The sequence below is a fragment of the Columba livia genome, chromosome 3 (genome assembly GCF_036013475.1).
Source record: "Columba livia isolate bColLiv1 breed racing homer chromosome 3, bColLiv1.pat.W.v2, whole genome shotgun sequence".
NCBI lineage: Eukaryota > Metazoa > Chordata > Aves > Columbiformes > Columbidae > Columba > Columba livia.
Genome location: NC_088604.1, coordinates 91,171,408 through 91,197,523, shown reverse-complemented (window position 1 = coordinate 91,197,523; position 26,116 = coordinate 91,171,408). Strand labels below are relative to the sequence as shown.

The window sequence follows — 26,116 nt, the reverse complement described above, 5'->3', positions numbered from 1 at the left end:
GATTTTAAGTATGTCAATTAATCTAAGATCTAGAAAGGCTCACTTAAATTTGGGATTTAGAGTTGAGTAGTAGTATATTTAACCCAAACCCACTGGGCCCTTCATGTAAAGATGCAGGAAGGAACCCAATATAAATGCATGCTGCAAAGTATAAACCAAGCAGCCATAGGCATGCTCACAGCCAGCTGATAAGCTCTTGTAAAATTAGGTGAAATCATTGCTAGTCAAGGTCATAGCTATAAATAAAGCTACAAAACTTAGCAGCAAAGATGCCTAGCAAGGCTCCTGCAGAAGCAGCACATTTCTCAAGCACAAAGGGTTGCAGGAAAATTGAAAATGCACACAAGAAGTTAGCATATTAAAGGTAAGAGAGTAGGAGCTGGCAAAGAAAGGTGGCCTCTCCCTGCCACCTGCCCACTCAACTCCCATGATCTCCTTATGGCAGCCCTAAAGGCTTCTCCACAATCCAGAGAAGCATAAAATTCAAATGATACTGAGCACTGCAGCAGCTTCCCTCATACATACCTCACCTGTTCCTAGCACCTACCTACACTGTGAGTTATGGGGTGATGACAATTGTAGGATTAGAGTAGTGGTAGTTCAAAGCAGTATAATTCATTCTTGGATGTCTAAAGAGGCCGTGCTTACAGAAGAGCATTTACCACATCAGAGGACTGAAGCTTTGCTTCCCTTCCACTTTTCTCCCATGGTCAAAATACAGTAGCGAACACAGCGGTTCTAACCCTGGAGTAAGCCCAGAAAGAACTCAGCCATCCTATTACGTTGCTGGTAACTTTTTATATCGGGACACTGTCAGCAGAAACCACCATCAAACCAAACAGCAGCACATGTAACTCACGCTCTCTCTGTGAAGGCTCTAAGGATCCATGGATTTTCCTTGACATGTTTCTACACTGACATAGCAGTCCCACCACAGTTTCAGTGAACCAGTTCTACTACTCACAAGGTCTTTGCAATAGTTGCACAGATCGTTGCCTCCAATATGCACCGTTATGAGCTTCCAGTCAGCACTGAAGTCAATTCTCTGTGCAATAAAGAAGAAAATAACAAGCCTGAAGTTCTTTGACTTTGTGAAATGCACATGGTATCATTGCAGGTGGATCTATCATGTGATGCAACACCCATTTCTTTTTATGCTATAAGATTAAAGGAGTCTGAGATAACTTACAGGATCAGTTTTCATTAGTCTCACGAGATTTCTTGCTTGGTCTGGTAAGTGCCTGTGAAGAAGGATGACTAGTGAGTGAAACAAACACCCTTATGGAGAAATCAACATTGACGCTCTTCAGACATCTTATATCAAGTTGTCAGATATCAGAAGGGTTGAGCGAGAAGAAAGTACAATTCTCATGTTGCCATGATCAAATTGCACATTCATATCCTTGTGGAAGGTCAACATCAAATTGAACTTGAATACTGAATTTACTTAAGTTCAGTAATCAATCTGGAACCATAAGTTTGGTTTCTATCAAAGCGCTTCGCACCTAAAACAGCTGAAGAGCCAGACACACCAACATGTTTGTACGCAGATGGTGTGTTTAGAAGTAGGCTGCTATCAACCTATTCCTCACGGACTAAAACAACAAGGGAATCCAAAGACCAAATATTTAATTGACCTCTGGAGCAACATTTGTGCATAAAGCACAGCTCACCCTGCTGCAAAGGTGAAGTGTTTCAGAGATCACTGTGCATACCTCCCTCATTTCTGTAGCCTGTGCTTGGAACCAACACTTAATTTTCAATTATGTAAAACAACTCTATGCATACTACCTTTCCATGGTAATTAAAAACCCAGGAAGCTTTCCAGATTACTCAGATAAATTGAGATGACAGCTTGCAGTTTTCCAATAACCAGGTGAGCACTGTTTCTTTTTTTATATATATACACATATACATTTACTATAGATATATGTATGTGTGTGTGTGTGTGTGTGTGCATACACATGTATATATATATGTCTCTAAATATAAACTGCAATGAATTTTGAGTTACCTAGGCTGAACACTTCAACCTTGTTTGACTGCCCTGACATGTTGATCCTCAAATATGCATAGGAAAGAGAATGTGGTTGGAAAGCTTTGGCCTTCCAGGCAGCTCTTCAGTATGGTGTGAGCTGCATCTCCCTCCAGGCTCATTAGAAACACTTCACTGACTGTCTATCATCTCTGGAATCATATCAGCTGACGTTAATAAGCATGACACTTGTTTTGTATGGCAACCAGAGCTTAGTTCTCCTTTGCAACACTGTGTTTACTTGTAGGAACAGGACATATCTCCCACTACCTTCCACAAATGGATACTGATCCAACACCAACATAGGAGTATTTACTGAGGAATGAGCCCTGTCATACATCTACTTGTGACACAGACACTGCATGCATGTAGTAGTTCCAATCACTGCTACCCTTGTCCAATGTCATAATCTACTTATTTATATCCCAAAGCTATCTCAAGCCACAAGTGATCACAATTTCCTTCTGTTCTTACTGTGGAAAGCCCTAAACTAGGGCATTGACTTCAATATTGATCCAGAGTATAAGGCCACTTATTGAGCTGAGAGTCTGCAACACCTTTGATTTCTCATGCAGGCATTGAAGTGCTGATGCATCCCGAGCCAACACAGTCAGTGGGATCTAACAACATCTTGAATGAAGCAGTGCCAGCAATCACCCAAACTTGAGCTGCAGTTTCCACCAAATTTAGATATTGATCAACAGAAAAAGTTTGCTAACGGGAAATACAGGTATTCACAGTTTCTGACACCTATTCTCTCAGTCTTAAATTCTTAACCTCCTTTTTTTCCATATGAAATCAGGTATCTCAGTCAGGATTTGCTTCAGCAACATCCTTCAGATCTATCCTTAACTCCAGCATGTACGTAAGCACTTTGGCAATGAACATAGGTAGGGTTAGCAATATTTTGCTGAATGAGAGCTGCATTGCTACATTGCCATCAAGTTCACTAAAGAGCTCTTCAAAGCAACCACTGATTTCATTTTAAGAAACCCTTATATCTGGTTTCCAAAAGCTGGCAAGGACACAGAACTACCTGATTACAGAAAGGTCCCAGAACTTCTGGAAAGAAGTTTCCAGATTAGCACTCAAAAGTGAGACAGGCCAGGTAACAATTCCGAAATGCTAGCATTAGCTGGTGGACTCTTTTTACCCCCTGAATCACAAAAAAATGGATACTTTTGGCTGATGAAGAAAAAGTGCTGGATTGCGTCATCATTTCAGGGTCAAACACTGAAAGCAGGAGAAAAATTTCCTTATGTTGCAATACCTTTCATATCCAACTAGAATGCATTAATCTTCTCAGAGGCATCGAGAGCCACAATATGACAGAACAGAACCCCCAAAAAAGCATCTCAGAGTTCAGGGATATTAGTGTAGCAGTTTACACGACTTCACTTTTGCACACCTTCCTACCGAGAGTTATGAGACAGAGAAACCACAGAAGACCAGAAGTCTGGGATAATTGTTGTCTGCATCTCCTTGCTGAATGTTTACAAACCATGGTTGCAGAACATAGATAGCTCCACTTCATCATATTTATCCAGTCCAGCTGCTTGCATGGGAAAATAGAAGACTAATTGGTACAGATGAAGTAGATGAGTTTTCATTAGACTAACATCTACCAACTCATTTTGTACAACTAACAAATAACTATTTAATAGTAATGCCTCAGTTGCTACTGATATAAACTGCTTTAAATCTTATTGGTGATTTAAGAGGTTGTATATCCTGTTTCAAGTCCTCTCACCACTCCAAAAAACCTGTTTAGGATTAAACTGATACGAAATACAAGACAGGCATGTATCTCATTCTTTCCTGTAACAACCAAAAGCTGAAGCTGATCTGGGTATACATCGCACATAGAAGTATGTTACTAAATTCTCATTAATGACTGAATCAGAGCCATATTCCTTGCACAGGTTTCACGGGCACACATTCAATCATCACTAGGAAACAAAATCCCTTCTCTCAGGTATGGGGGGCTGTAGGATATATCAGGACACCTAGCAGACTATTTCTGTGAGGAAACCCAAGCATTTACTGAAATTGCTAGTATGAGTCAGAAGTTACTTACAGTCCACAGGAGAGTAATAAAAATACCTGATAAAAACTAATAATCTTTACTTAGATACAGCAAAAGCAGACACCTCACTTGATTTCTCAACTTTACTTCCAAGACCTCTTTGGGAAGAGGAAATTTTCTTCAAACAAACAAACAAAGTTCTGGGTAATATCAACTAACAATGTCAAATCCAGGCATGGTCTGCCAGAGCCTGTGCCGAAACCATGACTGAATTCCAGAAGCCATCTGTTTTGTTAATTAAACAGCACTGACTCTTTCAATAAGCCAGGGATTTTTAGCACAAGCAGTATAGCAAAGCTCAACTCATGCAGCCTCCCAGGTGTGACTAAAAGCAAAGAGCCAAATTCAGATGACTGCAAGACATTGCAATCGCTAGGTCTGCAATGCACCAAAACCCATATATGACCATCAGTAATTATCCTTTCTTCAGATTCCAGAATATGTCTGGGTTGTTGATTTTGAGTTTTGGGGAGGTTTTTTGTGTTTTGGTTTTTGTTTATTTGTGGTTTTGTTTGTTTGTTCTGGGTTTGGTTTTGTTTTTTATTGTTGTGGTGGAGTTTTTTTGTTGGTTGGGGTTTTTTGGTTTTGTTTGTTTGGGGGTTTTTTTGTTGTCTTGACTGCTCTTGCTTGCTTATCCAGAAGCCTGAAGACAGAATTATGGAAGACTTCAGCTAGTTTTTCTCCTAGTATCTCTTTATCAATTCACTACACATTCATTTTCTGAAAACGCCTGTGCTCTCAGAGATTTACTGACAGATAATTAGATAAATGAATAGATGTTTAAGATGAAGAGTAGAACCCACCACCACTAAACAGTTTCTGTCGGTTCCTTGTTTGTGGATTTCATAACCAGGACTGTTGGCTTCATTGAAAATTCACCTATGAAATAAGCCCACAGATTTAATAGGTTTTGAGCCAACTTTCAACTCTAACTAGACTGGTTTTGCTTGCTGTTCAGAGCAAGTTGTGACAGCACATGAGACAGTTGAAAGAGAATTAGATGAAGCATCCGTCACCTGCAAATGTAAACCAAAAAGCTACGTACTCAGCCTGTGCTCCAGGAACTGCCTGGTTAAAGAATGCATTCGAATCATTCTCACTGCCAATGCCAGTCGAATAGCCTGTGATCATACCATTGAACTCTCGAAAGATGTCTGAAAAAGAAAGACGGCAATGAAGGGAAAATGCCTATGTCTGCTCCCTGCCTGCAGGCACTGGCACACACCAGCACCCTCATCGGTGGGTGACGTGAGCGGGATTGCGAACGTCTGTCCGGAGTTCTGTCTCACATTGTAGGGGTTAAAGCCTAAAATAAAATCCTCAGTCATGTGATGGCAACTTTGCGAGGTGAGCCTGAAGGGAGCTTCAGCCCAGCAGGAGCTCGTGTTCAGGATCTGGGACTACTTCAGGGCTGTGCAAATTCTCACACTACTGACAAATCTGAAGAAGAAAGCCTCAGATGTGTGGTTCGGACAAAACCCCACCACATTCTCCATTACCTCCACAGTAATTTCCAAAAGGAAGTCGACAGAGTAATTGGCAGCTGAAAGTGAAAATGGTCACATTGTAAACTGTAAAAGCTACTTTAATCTCAAAGACTGAATTTAACCACATTTTAATGAAGGCTTTGTCAAATGTAATAGCATCCAGTGAATCAATTAATTGCTTATTCTAGTTATATTCTTATTACATTCTGCTTACAATAAATGGGCAACACACAGACAGTTTACTGGCCCTCTTCAAATGGAACTTTATTATTACAGCTGATCAAAACTGAAACTCCAGTGGCTTTTTGTTAACAATAGACTGAGCTACAAGAAGTTGCATGTTTCATTGAAGAGAAAGTTAAAATTATTCCCTTCAGGTTACATGTACAAGTAGTCAGCTTTATACACCAAAGATATCTACTCAATGTAAACATCTGTTTTTGGAAAAAGCTGTGGTGGGATATTTATTAAAAGCAAATGTTAATTGCATCACAAGCATGGACATAACAAACTTATTTGGAAATTCAAATAACACTCACCAAGCAGATGAGAAGGGAGAGGGAAAAGAAAGGAAGGGAATTTCTAGCTGCTTCTCAGCTTCACTGATGAAGCTGACTTTTTATTCTTCAGTCCTAGGATACTGTTTCTTTAAAAGGTACTTCGTGTTAATTACTTCAAAACAGCTTTGAGACACTTAAGAGCATTCTGTAAACGTATGAGACAATCAGCCCATTCCCCCTCTTCAATTTCTCCAATTAGATGTAACAAAGCATTTACTTACTAGGTAGAGTTGTCACATTTGCTAATGATGCATCTCCTCCAATACTGCAATGAGAAAGAGAAATCCCAGTCACTCATCAATTATCTGAACACACACAATAAGCAAAGGGAAAACCCACCACACATCATAAGAAAAAGCGAAGGGTGATTAATTTGGTAGCTACCAATACATCAGATTACATGGAGAGGACAGAGCGGAAGTGCTATTGGGAAGAATGGCTGAGGTTTCAGTGGTAAAGATGCTTGTCAGAAGGATTTGTGGGAGTACAGTCAATCATTATGAAATGGCAGAAGAATGCCTGAGACAGCTACATGCTCGTATGATTGAGCCATGAAGTGCTGCATATTAGAAGGTGAACTTAGAGGGCACATGAAGCCACAATAAGGCAGCACAACCAGCCAGGCCCTGGGTAACAGGAGAGCTGTGGCAGCAGCTCCTCAGCCTCTTCTCCTGCTTCCTGCGTGGGGTAAGTTCTCTCCAGCTTTCAATTGGCGGGACACACTGAGGCCACACTGATTTATGGAGAGGGGCTAGGATGGCACAGAACTGCATCAGTCAGTGTCAAATGAGCTAGATTGCCACATCAAAAAAATTTAGTCTTTTATGACTGAGTGCTGCATTTGGTAAAAGTTCTCCAGTTAAACACACTCTTTTCCATGATGCTACAAAAAGTTCAGAAATAGCAAACTTTGAGAAGTCATCCCAAAAGCAACCAGTTCTGTCTTGTTTGTTCCAGCAACTTTGTTCCAGTTCTGTAGATTTCCAACTTGCCATCCCGCCATCAAAATACAAACTGCCACAAGCAGCCGAAAATGAAAGCATGACGGAAGTTAAAAGGCTATCTTAAAATCCAATGCTGAAAACATTCTCTGTGAAGCCACCCTTATAACAAATCCTAGATCTCGAAACATCTTCACAAGAAATGCTAGCCCAAGAAGCAACATATTCCCACTCCCCCCCAAAAAAAATTCTGACAGCCAAAAGCCCCAAAACATGTGGAAGAGAATAGTATGCTTTACAAGGGAGAACACACATTCTCTCATCACCTTGGCTGAAGACTTACCTCCAAGACAGTCCACGGTATTCAGTGTCCAAATCCAGGAGACTATCTGAGGCAATTCCTGTGCCAGCCTGGACATTATTTTTCATTAACCAAATGAAATTAAAGCACAATTACTAATACAATAGTCATTAAGACACAGTAATTTTATTTACTTTTGAATGTACTTCTTCAAAAGCTTTAGAAGGCATCTGGCTTTTCCCCAATCTTCCTCCTGAGAATGCATTGGTATTTTTTTAATTATTTACAAGCATCATATTGTATATGATGTATAATATATGGTGGAGCCATGGAACAAAGGCTGTCTTCTTATGGGTCTAGATGAGCTGAATAACTCATTATGGTTGCATTACTCAAGAACGTTGAAAATGTCTCAAAAAACACAGAAAACTTTTTGGGTAATGATAAGAAACCCCACATGAACTCAACAAAGAAAGCAAACATCTTAGAAAGAAGCACTGTTAAACCTTTACACTGATTTAGAAAACATTGTGCTAAATGGAGAGACTTATAGTAGTACTACAGCAAGGAGGAAAGCACCATGTATACCTACCCTAAAGAAAGATGTAAACTAGTAACTACATCCCTCCTAAAACATGACCATAATTCAGAAGCAGAGTGCCCGCTAGCTATGATACTATAGTTTCATGCTAAATTTGGGTACAGGTTAGTACTTCAGTATAGCACAAGAGCAGGCACACTATTTGCTGCTACCTCAGATACTACCAGAATACCACATTTTCTTCTGTGTATAAACTTTATTGAATTAATGGAAAACTGATGTTCAGAATAACTACACATAGGCCAAGTGTAGCTCTGAGACAGCAATGCATCACCGCGCATTCTATGAAAGCAGATTTTATTCTCAGTTCCTACAGACTGTACTTAGAAGCAGAAACAGCTGCAGGATCCTGGATATTATAATACAGCAACCACAGTTATATACAGAATATCTTCCATTTGTCAGTTTCGTAGGTTTACATTCAAATGCCTCTATTTATTTCGGCAGCCTCCTGGGTGTAGGAGTTTTAGTGACATGCCTGCCAGATAGTTGTAAAAGCTTCATGGTTTGTACACACAATGTCCTTGTTGTTATGGCTCAGATTCAGATAAACTTACCTTCCAACTATGACTTTCTGCCCAGTGTTTCCTTTGAGCTGGCTGTAGAGTTTTGGTCTTTGACCAGTGTGAAAATATTAGCCAGAAAGATGTAATTTGAATACAAGATGTCTGAATCTTGAGACCTATCCCTTCTAGATTGCCAAAGATAATAATCCTCAGCAAGAACTACATCTTGATAAAGAAATTAGCTATGAGCTACACAGGCACAATAGAAAGACTGAATATCTTCTGAAGGATAAAGTCAGAGGGCTCTCACCCCTGTACATCCTTACCTCATTAACGTTAAAATGAATAAAATGCTATTATCCAACATCCCTTAGTCACACTCTATTCCTGAAAGAACTGAAGCAAAAGAACAGGTTCAACAGTCTGTTTCTATTCAGGAAACCTTTGAAAAACTCAATTACCTAAGGCTTGTGCTATGTCCCGTTAGTTTCAACAGCATCTGATCTCTTCTGTCTCAAATTCAGCAAACCATTTAAGTACCCCTTTAAAGGATTTGCTTGTGATTTTCCTGAGTTCAAAAGCATGTGAATATGTGCGTGGGGGGAACAGTGCTGGAGAACTGACACCTTCTTTCTTGTTCTGGCTTCTAGATCTATTATAAACCATGAATGAATGGATCTCTTCTTCCAGGTACAACAGCTATTTCCCCTCCACCGCAGCAGGCACATGTTTGCAGAGAGCAGTAAAAACACTTATCTTCTTACCGTGAAAGAATCCCCAAGGGCTGCTATAACTTTCACATCAGCTGGTTTTAGAGAATTCACTGCAAAGGAAAGAGATGCAGCTGAATCTGGATAGGACATAGCTATTCTTTTTCACCACTGTATTTGTGAAACGTGCCATTGTGCATCCTGATGCTCAGACATGTTTTTGCAATATCCAGGTCATAAAACAAGACCTCTCTCTCCAGCTCATCTCAGATGGTTGTAGAAGCAGCATATGCATATTATTCAGCATCTCAATGGTTAACTTTGTTACAAAAAAGAAAGAGCAAGGAGCAAGTAACAGTAAGCTGCAAACAATATCCAGCACCAAGATGAAGGTAAAACAATGTAGTATTAGACAAAGCAGGAACAGCATATTAAAGCTGTAAGAAGGCAGGGAAGGACTGAGATGACAATAAGAAGTTGTTTGAATACTGGTATGTCCTAAACTAACATGCATGAAGCTGGAGTTGCAGTTTCCTTCCCCAAGATTTAGGTGGTCTCACGTACAGCCTATGTCAGTACACAAATTCAGATTTTATCACAAGATATTTTGAACTTCTCCACTGGCAGCAAGTTAAGAGGAGCTACTTAGTCAGAATGTCACCTTGCGTGACAGTATGGCATTCTATCTATTAAGCAGCTGCTGAAAAACATGACATTTTCTGAGCAGCATTTCACAGTTCAGCAGTCATTTCAACAAAAAATAAAAATTAATCTTGAAGGACAGTTGAAAGTAATACAGCTTCTTACACAAAACAGGCAAGACTACCTGAAGTTGGAGGAGGGAAGGATGGAGACCTGTCCTCGCATAGCAGCTGGCTTCCATAATTCTAAAGAGAAGAAGAAAGCTGAATAGTATTTGGCTAGGAAATATAGTGAGTAGCAATGTGGATCTTCCTAGTAGAGGCCAAGGGGATAAACCAGACCCTGTTTAGCATGCAATTAACCAGATGGGTCTTGGCTGCTCAATTCAATAGTCATATTCAGCATTGCTCAGATTAGAGCAGGATCCTGTACTGGTAACCGTGCTGTCTGAGCATGTGCTCTTACAGGTGTTTCTGCATGCATTTTGCCTAACTCAAGGAACACTTTCCTGTTCCCTGCCATGCACTCTGCCTCCCAAACATATCTGGCCGAAGACTGATTTTACCTGTGGTGCAGAGAATGACTCATCTGGTTACCATACAGGAACAGACGCAGCAGAGTAACAGTGGGAAGGTGATGTTGACACTTACTGGAGTTTGGTTAGGGTATGTGTAATTGCTGTTCTTATATGTCTTCAGGAATGGCTCAGCCTACAAAATAAGGCAATCTGAGTCAACACAGAGCATCAGAGGAATACATACAGATTTCCATTCCCCAGCCTTTGGTTTTCAGATGATTAGCAACTTGATGCAAATGAATCCCAGGGACTAAAAAAAAAAAATAGCATTTTTAAAATTCACACAATAACAGTGTAAACCTGAGGCACTATTTTTACCCAGTCAGAACTTACAGAATAATACCCTTGGGACCCTGAAGTGCGTGATTAACAAGAAGCTTGTGTTCCCACTGCAAGGTAGTCCCAGTGACCTCTGCAGAGCTGTGCTGACTGGTGCCAGCATTTCTCTTGTTTCCCCCACTGAAGATCTGTCATTCAGTGTGGATACTTGATGGTCTTGACTACGTAGGCCAAATAACCCATCCTCATGTTTTGGCCAGCTGCAACATGTGGCTGTGAGGAAGCTTACTCCTGGGACAAGCCTGCCCTCCCTCCCATGGAGGAGAACTCATACTGCTACTGGTGGCAGTGGCACAAAACATGCAGGGAAGACTCAGCGCTCCAGGCTCACACAGACTCCCAGCCACCCCCAACAGCTCTACACAAACACAGACACCCTTGTAACTTACCTCATTTGGACATTTGATAACAACCGCAGCTTGTAGTTGCTCATAAATTGTCTTCTCCCCCAAGGGTTCCAGCTGTAAGAAAAAGGGAACAGCACAGGATAAAAGTGAATCAGTACCAGAGAGCAACAGGTAACACGGTGCTACCAGCCACTAGAAACCACTTCTGCAGCACAGCAAGACAACTGCAGTGCACTTGCACCCATGCCGATAGCTGCTTTGCACGCTGAAGAGGTGAATTCCCACACACCATGAACATGGCCAGATGACCAATATGCCAGGCAGGCATCACCTCCCTGAGACAAGACAAACACCCCAAGCCTTAATATATCCTGAGATTTACTGGTTTGATGTGACTGGTTTAACAGTTCAGGTGACCTTTCTGCACATGGTTATGCTTTTCTTTTGTAAACACCTTTAACCATTCAAAAGAGATAGGGCTAGCTACATGGTAGTTCCCTGTGGGTATTTTTTTCAGCCAAGGGAAGGATGGAGCAGACACAGAGTGACCAACAGAACCTTTAAAAATCTTACCATGTTGTTCCACAAAGCAGATGCGAGGTAGGAATGAGACTTCTGGCTGAAATGGAAACAGTCCGGGGCAAAGTATGAAGTGTCTGGGAACCCCTCCTAGAGAACGAGACAGGTGTCACAGAGACAATACATGCACAACAAGCTGTACTTTGTACCCCCTCTCTTCCAGTGAAATATCCCAGCTGACTTGGAAGTAGCTGCAAAGGCCCCTGAAGCCAAGAGAATTAAACCAAGCTAGACAACACTAGTAACTCAGAACCAAGAGGCCTTATAAAGTGTTTTAATATAGGATTTTCAAAAGTAATAAAAAAAATACAGACCACTATGACTCTGGTTACAGAATACCTGGGAAGAGATATTGATTGCATTCTTTATTTCCCCTGAGATTCACACATTATAGTCTTTTGAAGCACATGCGTTTTTGTACTAAGAGTCATCTACCAAAGTACTGGAAGGGACTTTGCGATGCATGGGGAGATATAGGCAGAGTGTTCCCTGGTGAAGACTTCGAACTAAGTATCTATTGCATTGCTGTCTGATTGCAGTGGAGTAGACTTAGTGACCAAAATCATGTCTTCAAGGTCTGTATTCTTGTTGCACATTACCTCCAAGTTCTTCCATAAGCATTTTCTGCAATTTTAGGTGTTAACTCAACAGAATATAATAATTATTAGGCCAGAAAACTGCTGGTCACATTACAGCCAAGACAATTTCAAAAAGTCAGTGAACTGCACCAAGATTTAATGTAGAGTTTGGTGTTTTGGTTGTTTTTACCTGTGTTTTTGGCATGCTCACATTCAACAGAAATGGCTGCAAAACCACTGTGAAATCATCCGTAGTGTCATACCTTCCGCTCTCCACTAACTGACGGGTTCTCTCCTAAAGAGTCAAAGAAAAGTTGTCACTGATCCTTCCTTTACGTTCAGCTCACTGAGTCCCTCTGTCCATCCCCTCAGCCAGGGGTTCCGCCTCCCCAGCGCAGACACCAGGCATGGCTGTGGTTCCTAACTTGTACAAAAAGCCCACTTTTTGAGACAGGCATTCCGGGGTTCTTTGCAGAGAGGCATCCTAGGGATGGCTGCCTGACTGACATGGGCAGGCAACCTGCTCAGTAATTAGATTTTCTGTCAAAAACATGTTCTTCCAGAACCACCAAGGCATTTTCTGTTTGGCTGACATCCCACGTCCAAAATTTGTTCCTGAGTTATCATGTTCTTTGACTTAACCTGATCTCCAGCAAGATAAATTAACAAAAAACTGCCGACATTCTGACATGCTCTACTATCTACGGCTCTTTAACAATTTCTTTCCTCATCTGTTTTGTTGTTTTGGTGAATGGGAGTTGTAAAGATCTTGAGCCTACTCTCATCTCCCCCTCACTTTTTTTTTTTTTTTTTAATATCACAACTACTAATATGTCATTAAAATGAGTGGAAACTGTCCTCCATCTCCAAATATTAGCCCCTCTGTGGTCCCTTGATCACCAAGAGGACTACATTAAAGCTGTAACAAATGCCACACGCCTTACCTGGTACATTTTGTTAAAGTAGACCAACTTCTTCAACTCATTGGAATTGTCCTCCGGGTTTATAACACAAGGGCACAGCATACTGTGGGATGAGAGCATGGCTCTGAGATTCACTCCTCTTTTTTCCCCTGTTCCCATGCTGACAAGCTGTGGGGTTAAAAACTTCTCCGAGGGGGATTTCTCTGAAAGGCTGCTCGATGGGAGCATTAGCTCTCACCTCTGAGTTTCTGCACAGCCCTGATTCTTGAGCAGAAACACATTTATTAGGGATAAATTCACAAACATAAAGTGAGGAAAAGGCTTCACGCAAGCAAAAAAACAGCCAAACAAACCCATAGTGGGTGCCCATGGCAAGGTTTTGGCAGCAGGAGTGACCTCTGGGAGGAGAGTCTAGGAATGTCTGTGCCGGACCCTGCTGTTCCAGCCAGCTCCAGCAGACCCATCACAGGGCATGGCTGAGACCTTCAGCAGAAATGGTGATGCCTCTGCTTAAGAAAGGGCAGAAAACACCAGCGAGGGAAAGGAGAACAGTGGGAATGAGGAGGAGGTGCTCCATGGCAGAACAGGCCTTCCCTGAAGGGACTGCAGCCTGTGGATGAGCACATGCCAGAGCAGGGGCACATCTGACAGACTCATGCCAGAGCACAGGACAAGAGCGAGAAGGAAGAAGTGAAAGAAATACTGCTATGTCCAAACTCCAACACCCTGTGCCACCAATGCTGCACTGAAGGGACAGAGGGTACCCTGTGGCAGTAAAAAGGCAGAGAATGGTGCTTGAAGTAAAGCTGAGCTTGGGAACAAGGGAGGACAGGCACTTCAAGTGTTTATCCTTTTTGGTGTGTGTTTACCAATACCTGAATCAATAATTAAATATTTATGCTAATGGGCAATAAATTAAGTTCAATTCCCCAAAGTCAAGTCTGTTTTGCTTGCAACGATACTCAGTAAGTGATTTCCCTGTCTTTATTTTGACTCACAAGTTTTCTTGCTCACATTCTTCTTGTTTTCTCTCCCAGGCTGCTGGGATGGGGTGAATGAGCAGCTGTGCGGGTGCTTGGCTGCCAGTTGTGGCCAATCCACCACAAAACCTGTTCGTAAGTTCACCTACACAACATGGTTTGCTTTTGCAGAACTATGTAGGCATCCTTCAAAACAGAATTTCCACAAATTCATTCTAATCAACTGAGAGGGTCACAAGCTGCAGCATGTCTCACATGGAGGATGGTAGAGCATCAAAACAGATGCCAGGATTGAGGTTGGCATCTCCATCCTTAGAGAGCAATTCCAACAGGAGTTATTTTAAGTTTCTGTGAATTCATGCTGGCCACCTTTTTATCCTTCACTGAAATTTTGCTCCTTCTAGCAAATGACTTTTTTCTTCTGATGCTGCCCCTTCCTGGGCACACCTCATTGTCACTTGAGAAACCCAAATAAGAAAAAGGACTCCTTTTAATAAATCCAGCCATGTGGTCATAGTAAAGCATCCCTGAGAGAGCTCTTTAAGAAGTACCTCCTGCAGAGATGCAGTTGATAGGTATAGAGTATGCACAAGCCACTACCTCCAAACTTGCCTTACGGGAGAGCAACTAACAAAACAAGATTTTACTTCTGCAGTGCATCTATATGAAAGGCAATACAAAACTAAGCTGTTTTTTCAGAAGAATTTCAGCAATATAGCAAGGCAAAATTAGTGGAGACATAATCTCTTTTTGCCTTGTTTTCTGTTCTCAGAAAAAAAAAAGAGACAAGCTTTCAAGATCAAAAGCCTCCTTCAAGTCCTCCTTCAAACCAGTAGCATGACATTTACTACCCTACACAGGGTCTGCTAAGTACCCTCTAAACTTGGCTTTCTGACAGACAGGCAAATTGAGCATGGCACTGAAATGATGAGAAAAGGTTACAGGTACCTTGATATAATCAAATCTTAAAGGCTATAAAAATTATCCTTGTCTGATGATTGGCATGTTGATATACACATATGCTCTAGCCTGTAACTTTTGTTAAAAACATCTTCTTGTCAGAAGCAGCAGCACTCTGAGTTTATAAGTTAATATTCCACTAACAGCCACCAAAGAGCCCTTAAATCAGAGCCAGAGGATTTCATTTATGTTTCTCCTGTAAAACCACCTTTTTCCATGGGGCCCTTCAAGTGTCCACACTATCTGTGCCAACAGAGGGATCCAGCAGGATGGATTCAAAGCAGATTTTTTTTCAGCAAGACCATGGGAAACCCTGTAGTCCTCCCGTTATTCTGGCCTGCAAGCTAACTCTTACAGACCATGCTGATGGTGTCCAGTATCAGCTCTTCAGCCAAAACAGCAGGAGGAGCAGCAGCTGCCTATGTTCAGCTGGACAAGGTTATTCTGCCTGCCTGTCCAGACAAGCAGAGACTTGCTTTTCTGAAGCCGAACAAGTCCTGCCAGAAGCGAGTCTGGGGGGACACACTGGACCCTGCCTGAGTCACCAGAAGCTCACTGAGGTGCAGATCTGCCATCTCAGTGGCAGATTCACGCAGACCTGAGAGGACTGTTGAGCCACAAGGCAGCAGGTAGTGCAATGAAGCATCCCAGACATTACTTGAGAGACTAATTAACAATAAAATAATAATCAACAATAAGATTACAGAGATCAGAAACCACAGAAGCATAAAGGAGAGTTTTAAGACTGCAGAAAGAGAAATCTGTAATATAAAGCTAGCTTAAAGTGATCAACTAAGAAAACCCCATGTCTTAATCTCTTCTCTGTCTTTGCCCAAAGACTGCACAGCTGAGCTCTTTCTGCTCTGGCTTGAGATCCATTGCAGTGATGAGTCATTAAATGGCACCTCCACAAAAACTGGTAAAAGCAGGGCTCAGACAGAGAGAGAGTGACAGACACGTATTTCTAAATGCTGCATTGAAATCAATGTGGAGGTACATGTGCACGCTCAGAGGAAGGTGTTGGAAACACTAGAACCTTATCCCTTTCCCAGTAAGATCTTGCAGCCTTCTTTGAGCAACAGTGAGAGCTGTAACATAAATCATCTTCCAACCTCATAAGCCACTTTGGGCAGGTACTGTTTTCTACTGCTTTCAGCTCCCGAAGTCTTTCTATGGAAATGATTGTCACCAGGTTCACAAATGCCCGTGGAACCTGCCAAGAGAATAAGCAAACCCATAGCCAGTGCCCAGAGCACAGAGGGACATCTTTGCCCTGACAACACAGTCACAGCAGACCTCAGGTAGCAGACTGATGATTCAGGCGGCTTACATTATTTATAACAGTTGCGTTTAAAGGAGTTTCTCAATAATTAATCCTCCTCACATACAATACTAGATTACATCCCCTGCCCATGCTGCCCAGTTCCATTTTAAATGCTGATGGCTGGTTGCTTGAAAGCGATGGCTTCAAAAAAGTCCAAACAAGTTGTTATAATTATCAACATGGCTCAGACACCTGCTAACACTTTGAGTACTCTCGTCATCCTCACCCTCACCTGGAATATCGGAATCTCTCAACAACACAAAAAATATACTAATTTGCAGTATAGTGAACGAGCAAGGCATTTTCTAGCCGTTGAATACCATAAGTTTGTTCAAATTCATTACAATACTTCTTATGGTATTTGTCCACAGCACATCAGCTAGAACCGAGCACATCCTTCTTCCTTCAGTAAAATACTTCTCCAGCCTGCTCTGCCTCTCACAAAGATTTTCCTGCAAGCAAGTGTCTCTGCGTACAGCAGTGCTCCACAGATGAAAACAGGGAACTCTTAATCAATAATCAGTGACTGCTTTACAAACAGAACACAATCCCCACTCCCACATACCACAAAAAGTTTGGTTTACCTCTCTGTGAAGCATGTCCAACGCGGTTTGTATACCATAGGTGTAGTTTTCAGGAGAATAGCGTACCTGTCGAAGCAAGAGGACTGAATTCTATTGACAATCAGCATTCTCGGGCAGGTACAACAGCAGCTAGCTGGTCTATCAAAGCAGCATTCATGTTTTTAACTCTTAAGTCAAGAGTAAGAGAGACTCAGGCAAAACTGTCCAGTCTTTGCTTTGCTTCTTTCCCATCACTCACAAGATCTAGTGGCCACTGGATGCCAGTGAGGGAGCAAATTCAGGGGGCATTACCAGACTTCACAACATCCTCCATCCCCAGGCTTGCTCAGGCCAGTCTTGAAAGCATGGCTAACACCTCACTAACAGGAACTGTGTTTGGGAGAGATCAGTTTGTGTAAAAGTAAGTTTGTTTCTGCTGTATGGAATATTAGCAACATGCCTCCTGTGTGCTCCTTACCTGCCACAAATAATAACTGCCAAAGCTTTGGCATTTATCTGGGAATGAAATCACTTTACATACTTGCCTCTCAGTGGTGAAATTCCCCTGTTCCATTTGAGCGGTTTAAACCCTGTAATTGAATTTTCTCAAGTAAAGCAATTTTATTTCTTCACTTGTGGAACTCTTCAACAGTCAAATAAACTTCTCTATGAGAAATGTCTGTCTTATTTTCAGCCTTAATTCTCTTTGATTTAATTTCAAGCAGAAGTTCATTGAGACCCCTACTGGTCTACTCTACAAAACTCGACAGTTCCCTTATTTGTTTCCTAAATCACAGCTCACCAAGGGCATTGTAGTTGGTGCTATTTGTAGCTGCGCAATGCAAAGGCAACAGCACTGTGATCTTTTGGATGCAGACACACTATCTCCTTGTCACTCACACTCATGAGTGACTGCCATTTTGTGTCTGGGTCAGGAGCAAAAAACAGGAACAGTCAGTTTGCTCCTTTCTTGTTTTATAACCATCTTACTGTGACGCTTTGCTGTTTTTCCTGGTCTGAAATCAATTATGCAGAATTAGAAGTATGCGCTCTGCTGCTTGTAAGTACATAAGACTCATCGCAATATGAAGAGTCAGCCACAGCCTTTCACCTCCTCTTTACTCACACATACCAAAGGCTATGTAGAGTATGTGTATATATTATATACATATACAGTATATGCTACATTATAAATAATTGCATCAGCATGAGCTGTGAGTAGAACCATTCCCATAGCACTGAACGAGACTTAGGAGTGTGACTGTGCACATAGCAAAGTAGAGCAAAAAACCTTGACCTTTTACCTATGGTAAAGCGACTAGATAACAGAAAGTTAGTTAACAGCAAAATAAAGTAGCCACAACAACGTCATTAACAGGTATTATAAAAATAAAACTTCATTTATCACATCAGGTTGAACAACCTGAATGTCTCCATACAGTTACATTCCAGAGCTGTGTAAATAAGGCCTACCTCGTTTTTCTCTCACCCACACAGTTCTGCCCTCTCACCCTCTGCCACACAGAGTGACCCCACGCCCAGGCTGGCCCTGTTAATGCTGCAGGCAGCGGGGCACTTACTGGATCGCTGCAGAATTGGCATAGGTCATTTCCTCCTATGAAAAGTGTTATGAGTTTCCAGTCGGTCTGAAAATCTATTCTCTGCACACAGAAGGAGATGGAATGAAAGTTGTTGTTATTAAAAAAAAAAAGGGGGGGGGAGAGCGTTGAAGGGAGGCAGACAACATACTAAACACAGATTTAACATTTCTCGTGGTACCTAGCTATAATTCTCTAAGCATCCACAACAAAAATGAATTTGTAGCCGTGACTGAAGATGTAGAAACTACTAAGATCTAAATAAAGTTTACAATATCGGTAGTAACACACAGAATTGTTTGCTTCAGAAAACTATTGCTCAAAATTCATCTGTATGCTTTTCTTAGTAATATCTTGTGTATACACTGACTCCTCCTGCAGTTCTAGGAATATATCTTCATTGCAAAAATGATGGTATATGTTTCACTGTGTCATAAATAATGCATCTATCCTGCTGGAAAACCCTGGAGAGCAATGTATTTTGGTCCTGCTGTGAGACAAACTGCAAAGAATAGAGGGGCAATAATAACTCTAACAACACTAGTAAAATAAAAAAATAGAGCACTTTTTTCCTCTGGAAGGATTTTGCAAAGGGCTTAGTTAATGCAAGGTAATTATACTTCAGTAAGCACACACCTTCTTAGCTTTGAGGAAAGGTTCAAATAGCTTAGTACCGTGTAGCTGATGTTGTACTCAATGTCTTAATGCTTCAATTTCCATGCAAAACACCACCAAGGAAAGCAGCAATAATATATCAGCCTCAAGTGGTTTAAAGACATCTGTCTTCAAAAGCAGAAGGCAACATATCCCAGCTGTTAAACACACTGTTCAGTAGTTTGGTCTCAAAAAATACTTATCCAAATTAAAAGAGGGGAAATTTTTCCTCCTGCTCTAAAAAGGTATTTTAAAAAGAAAACAAAAGGAGCTCTTACATCAAAGATATATGACATATATGAAATATTAATATTCTTTGTAGTTAGAAATGAGTTTATTAGTTAAATAAAAAAAGTTTATCCATTAAAATAAAAGGATTTGCATTCATTTCTGTTGCGTGGTGTTTCCAAGCAGGTAAACATGATGGAGTAGTAGTACCTAGAAACCTTGAATGGTTTGAATGAAAACGATCCAACCACTTAATCATTAGCTGCTATCCCTTTTAATATCATTTCATATACAGCCAGAGTGAAATCTTTTTTACAAGAAAGTGAACCAAAAAGGAAGGTACTGCAAATATTTTTGCCAATATGTATTCAACAGACAGGAACACACAGTTATCTGCACAGAGTCACAGAATGTCAGGGATTGGAAGGGACCTCGAAAGATCATCTAGTCCAATCCCCCTGCCGGAGCAGGAACACCCAGATGAGGTTACACAGGAATGTGTCCAGGCGGGTTTTCAATGTCTCCAGAGTAGGAGACTCCACAACCCCCCTGGGCAGCCTGTTCCAGTGTCTGTCACCCTCACTGAGAAGAAGTTTCTTCTCAAATTTAAGTGGAACCTCCTGTGTTCCAGCTTGCACCCATTACCCCTTGTCCTACCATTGGTTGTCACCGAGAAGAGCCTGGGTCAATCCTCGTGACACTCACCCTTTACATATTTATAAGCATTAATGGGATCACCCCTCAGTCTCCTCTTCTCCAAACTAAAGAGACCCAGCTCTCTTAGCCTTTCTTGAAGGCTTTTTGGCTCCTTTCCAAATGCACAATTGGAAAGCAAAATAATCTCATGTAACTTAGGTTACTGATTGCACAGGACATTTGTCAAATTACAAATAGCAAACATTCAAAGTAGTAGCTGAGGTTAAAAAACATGCAAGCAATCATCAAGCTAATATGTTTTACAGACAATTAATCAAATAATTCCTAACAACAAATGTGTAAGTAAAAGATCAGCTGATAACTAAATGAAAGAAGGGACTAAACTGTTTTTGAAGAAAACAAGTACTTTCCTCAGTTCATATGTTCACTCCACATTATTTGCCACTTGAAAATCTTCCCCTTAACGTCCTAGCACATACCATTACTGCTGGCAAGCCCATGTGCTTACAAGATAATTAATAGTACCATAGCAAAATCCTAGCAGAGAAAAAGTTCTGTTGTCTTCCAGGGTGACATATGTTGAGAGAGGAAGCAACAGCACTGAATTTACCAGCCACTTTTGGTAAAAATGGGAAGATTACAATTGTCTGGATTTGACAGTAACTGTCACATGCTGCTACAAATACATTTAAGAAAATGCTATAGATTATTTTGTACTGACTCACACTCTGCACTGGGGAATATTACACTGTATGTTGCTATATCCATAGCTTTGATGTTTGGCATCTGCTGTTGGTCTGTTAGAAACTGATGATGCCACACGACTTCATCTTTCTAAGGATATTAATGATATATCAAACTCACAGTATCATTCTTCATTCGGTCCACCAGTCTTCTAACCTGTGCAGGAACATGCCTAAAAACAAAAACATAAAAGTGAAATAATAAAAATAAAAAAGGAAACCTGCATAGACAGCAAGGCAAAGGAGAAAGGCAATGAATGGACATCTCACACATGATGACTAAAGAAATCTGGGAAAGTCCAGTTTTCATTGAATGAGAGGTATGATACCTGAAAAAAAGCTATTATATATGTATTGGGATACTAATGGAAAAAAATGAGAAAACAACTAGCAATCAAAAGGCACTCGACTACTTTGCAAATGCTGCATAGTTACACTTTTACAAACTGTATAGAAAATGCACTGTGCTACTAGAAAATAAATGCACTTTTCCCCTTCCCAACATCAGTCAGGTGCTATTGATACATGTACCATGGAAGCATCCGTGCATGTATCGATGTTATTACATGGCCTCAAGCCACTCATAAGAAATATTCCCAAGAGAAAACAGTATTATTTGAATTTGACTAAGACTGAGCACAGTGTTCTCTAGGTAATTCCCAGCTCTGCCACAGACTGACCATAAGCAATTCACAATTTTCTCTTAGTTTATCTGCACAAACCCTTGGTCCTACTGACAAGGGGGTTTGAATATACCTCCTATAAAATGGGGATATTTTTTCTCTACCTCGCAATAAGGATGTGAAGCTTTCTGAGTAGTGCTTGTAAAATATGTCATACTTTTTGGTTTAAAATGTTAGAGAAAGCATTGCTTTTGCTGCTGTTTCATTTGACAAATTAGAAACATTATACAGTCCCAGCCATATTTCTTGGCCTTCACGTTAGAGATGGGCTAAAGAAATATATTTGGGCTTGTCTATCAGCCTTATTGCACTCCTGCCAAATCCAGAGTTTGGGCCTTTTTTAGCTAGGACTAGTTTTCAAGAAAAATCAACATTCTATTAAAATTAGAAGAGTTTTCCTCTTACTCTGCATGATTCCCTGCCACAGCTTGGTTGAGTGAAGCATTATCTGTATCCTGCCTTCCAGTGCCAATGGAATACCCTATCAGGGATGGGTTGAACTCACGAAGAATATCTGCAGAAAAAGAGAGCACACTGAAATGTTGCTTACTTCAACAAGTCAAAAATGAGGTTGTAATGATCAGACCTTAGTAAAAGACCATTAAAAACCTTTAAGAAATACCTATGAAAAATTAAGTATAATAAACATGGAGATTTGTCATCATATACAACTACTCCCTTGTCTTCAAGATTTCCGAGTTTCATTAATTCAGATATGTTAGGGAGTAGACTGACTTAGCTTATGGAATTATTGTGCATACCGTATCTTATAGTACTTGTTTAGAAACTGCTTATATAAGAATTCGCTTAACGTAAGTAAGTTTGCTTAGACTGCAAGCTGTGAACTTGTGAACTTTTGAACTTTCTGCTTAGTTAAGTAAAAAAGGCCTCAGAGGGGTTCAGGCTACTAGATAAGGGGAACTGCGTCCTTGGAGATAAGTAAAGGAACACAATGGTGTCTAAGAGGAGAAACAGAAGAATGTTTTGGCTTTTGCCAAGAGCTTTCTCTCCACCATCCCAGCTGCAGGTGCAAAATAGCAAGTGATGGACAGCACCCAGATTGACGGCCAGGCTGGACAGTGACAGACAGACAACTGCCTGCAGAGATAAGAAACAGCCTGCCTGACAAAAATGAAGAGATCCAATGAAGAACAGGGAGAGCACAGACTCTAATTTTGTAATTGTCCCAGAATGACGTGGAGGAGGGCGGGAGGCTTGGATTGCGGGGATGTCATTGCCTGGAGTTCTTTTGGCGAGGGGTCTCACTTCAGAGGTGCCCAGCTTGATCTGCTCTACGCTGTACCTGGCAAATAAGTTAGTTATTTAAGAAGAATTTTTGGAATCCATGTCTGAGTCTCTGCATCAGGAAACCTAGGGAAAAGAAGCTTCCTTAACAGATACCTCATGACCTAATGTGAATATCCTGCCCAGCAATGCAATTCTGCCTGGTGAAGCTCAGCAACCCTACATTCAGGCAGGAGACTCTTATGCTGTCATACTCTAACTGCAGATGGGTTGGAATCAAATTCTCTAGCCTGATTTCCTCAGATGTATTAACCTCCAATATCTAGGATTCCCTTCTATACCTTAGTTACAAGCCAGCCATACAAACACCCCAGATCTAAAATACCCTGACCTCTAAAAAGTATGTAAAATCTGATCTTGTAACATGATTCTGCTCCTGCCTGAAGCAACTTTCCCATACAGTCAAAACAGTTCCTTTAGGCTATGACCTAAAATCTTAGATTCATCTATCGCCAGCACATTTTGGACAAAACTAACAGAAAAATACTGAAGCAACCAAACCCCTAGGAATTACGAGATATGCAGTTAAGTCAAGCACAGCAAATTACAGCCTGGTTGTTACACAGGTTTTACTCAGCCCTGGCCATTGAACACAAATGGATCTGTTCTGTCATGCTACAAATCATAAAGCTTCATGTCTTCTTTTGTAATGACAGCCATTTTAATAAACAGCACCAGATATTAAGTTTACAGAAAAAGGCACTTACTTGCTAATGTTGTGACTGTGCTTAAGCTTTCATCTCCTCCACCACTGTTAAGAAGAAAGAACAAGAAAAAGATGTTCCAAGATATGGACTTGGTAAATCAGTGGACTAAGACAGACAGCTCCCCCTTATGGGATTTCTACACATGTACACAGCATGTTTTCTGGTGGTTTTACCTGAGTAAAAGCAAGCTCTTGTGTGCATACCAATGGGGTCGTAAAATCAGAGACTCTGTCATAGTCATAATAATTATATTAAAAGCCCTGTACACTATTTGCAATTTCAATTCTCTCAGGTGTTTTAACTTCTGTTCAAACCTAGCTGGAATAAGCAAGAATTTTTACAAGCTGACATCTTTGTTATTGCCGCTCTTAAAATACTTATTACGTCCATTTTTAGTTAACAACTCCTTCATGTCCATAACAACAAATTCTAAAATCATATATTTCACAGTGATAAGTATACTCAATAACTTTCTCCTCTATTTCACTCAGTTGGAAGAATGCTACTAGACTGGTATAATTCACCAAATGTCTGAGTGCTCTTTGTCCTCTTTTCATGCTCTAGAGAATGCTAGCACACTTTTCCCTCCACATGTCAGTAGAACATTATTAAAGATCAAAATATAAAAAGTTGCACTTATGACACTCCTAGTGTTTCTTTAATTTGGAACAGAGGATTTTGAAGTGTTCTTCTACCCATTTAGACCTCTTACAGAGCTGCAATATTTTGGATGGATAATAAATGACAAACAGAAAATCAGCCTGACAGGTTTGATATTAAGTAATACAGTAGCAGAATAATAAGTAAACATGACTGCTTGTGTTCAGAGTGCTTTTTTAGACCTGTCTAATATAATGCTGCATGTGTAAGAGTCTGTATTGGCTCAACTGATAAACTGCTCCGAATGATGTAAGCAATACTGGGAAGGGTTAAGGAAACAGGCACTGTGTATGAGACAGTAGCAGCACAAAAGATCCCATTCTGACTTTTCATAGATGGTTGATTTTAAATGAGACAAACAGGTGAAGTGGGCCACCGTGGGGAAGGACAGACAAAGTATAGGTAGAACAGGGACAGAAACACAGAATGCATAAGTGGTGCAATGCCACTGGAATCTAGGAATCCCCCTTGCAATAGCTACAAGTGTGAGAGGAGAAAGGGACTGTCTTAACAAGGACCCCATTTCATCCACATATTGAGGCCTGTTCCAGCCATGCTACATTGTACTCTGGATCAGCACTAGTTTGAATATTTTCTTTATCATCAGTAAAAGTACAACCATGTACCTCCATGCAGAACTCAAAGTCAAATTCACTCTCCACAACATTCTGTTTGTTACAAAAAACAAGTATGCATATCAAAACCCAAGAAAATGGGTTCCCTCCCATTGTAGGGGAATTACTGGGACTCACCTCCAAGAAACACCTCGGTATTGAGTCAAGACATCCAGAAGATCATAGCGTTTGGATTTTGCACCGTTACCTGCCTGGAAGTAGAAGACAAGTTCACCTTTAGAAAATAAAAATTGCTACAGTAACTTGTTCTCTGACTGATTCTAATGAAAATAATTAAAGAGGATGTTAATGAAGCAAGCTACACCATCTTCCCAAAGTGTAATAGATCCTTGTTCTCAAGAGGATCAAGAACTGAGGGTATTTTAACTCTACTCCAGTGAATTACCCTCTTCTATCAACTTCTTGATTAGAAAAATTGGTTGAGAATGTTCAAAAAATATAATTCTAAATTTACATAAGAAATAAATAAGATGGCAATGGTCCTGAACAAATGATCTGTTATAATGTTCCTCACACTAGAAAGTGATATGGTGATTTTCTGTCTTCCCTCCCCTAGTTTCCTCAAAAAAGGAGGCTACAAGGATTTAATGCATTAATAAGCACAGAACATGTAAGAAACATTAATTACGGTATAAGTAGTGAAGCAGTCATCACTGATTGGAGAATCACAGCCAGTTTAGGGGTAACGAGTTCACATAGTTCCAGGAATGGAATTAAAAAATAATCTCAAGATAAGTTATATTTGACGCATCTGATATCTGTTGCAGTTTTACTCAAATATTTAGTTAGTATAAACAGATATGGCCCTATACGCTTTTGTAGTACCATATATATACATATACACACACATACACACAATTAACTGCAGAATTTGTTTTTTCTATTCATGCTGTTTACTAATAGCTTTGGAGGCCAATAACTTCAAAGCTGCCTGGAGTCAATAAAGAAAAGCAATTGTTGCAAGACCCTCTAGCAGGCTGGTTTTGCTGCTACACAGTCTAATCTTGCAGCTCTTCCCTCTGTGGCACTCTGTGGACTTTAAACAGGAACTGTGCGCTCAGATAAGACTTGTGATCTGATTACCACTCCATCAAAGTGGAGTATGGAAAAGAATATCTGAAAAATGTGTTTGGCTCAATAGGGCATAACTGCACGTATTCTATCTCTCAGGTTAAAAATTTAAAAATGCTTTTTCGTTAATTGCTTT

At 40.6% G+C, this 26,116-nt stretch overlaps 1 protein-coding gene across 3 annotated transcripts in view; it reads right to left on the bottom strand.

Moving 5' to 3' along the window:
* The window catches only part of PLB1 (phospholipase B1), an 86,092-nt gene that overhangs the window by 29,758 nt on the left and 30,218 nt on the right, over positions 1 to 26,116 (bottom strand). For all 3 annotated transcript variants that reach the window (XM_021289505.2, XM_021289507.2, XM_065059762.1), the window contains 19 exons: positions 25,027 to 25,100; positions 23,615 to 23,658; positions 22,008 to 22,116; positions 21,041 to 21,092; positions 18,620 to 18,700; positions 17,061 to 17,126; positions 16,265 to 16,365; positions 13,234 to 13,315; positions 12,480 to 12,584; positions 11,706 to 11,801; positions 11,175 to 11,246; positions 10,520 to 10,579; positions 10,054 to 10,114; positions 9,282 to 9,340; positions 7,453 to 7,520; positions 6,390 to 6,433; positions 5,167 to 5,275; positions 1,190 to 1,241; positions 965 to 1,045 (listed from right to left, as the gene is read on the bottom strand). In XM_021289505.2, coding sequence (XP_021145180.2) covers positions 965 to 1,045; positions 1,190 to 1,241; positions 5,167 to 5,275; positions 6,390 to 6,433; positions 7,453 to 7,520; positions 9,282 to 9,340; positions 10,054 to 10,114; positions 10,520 to 10,579; positions 11,175 to 11,246; positions 11,706 to 11,801; positions 12,480 to 12,584; positions 13,234 to 13,315; positions 16,265 to 16,365; positions 17,061 to 17,126; positions 18,620 to 18,700; positions 21,041 to 21,092; positions 22,008 to 22,116; positions 23,615 to 23,658; positions 25,027 to 25,100 — 1,416 coding nt within the window. The remainder of the gene's footprint in view (positions 1 to 964; positions 1,046 to 1,189; positions 1,242 to 5,166; positions 5,276 to 6,389; positions 6,434 to 7,452; positions 7,521 to 9,281; positions 9,341 to 10,053; positions 10,115 to 10,519; positions 10,580 to 11,174; positions 11,247 to 11,705; positions 11,802 to 12,479; positions 12,585 to 13,233; positions 13,316 to 16,264; positions 16,366 to 17,060; positions 17,127 to 18,619; positions 18,701 to 21,040; positions 21,093 to 22,007; positions 22,117 to 23,614; positions 23,659 to 25,026; positions 25,101 to 26,116) is intronic.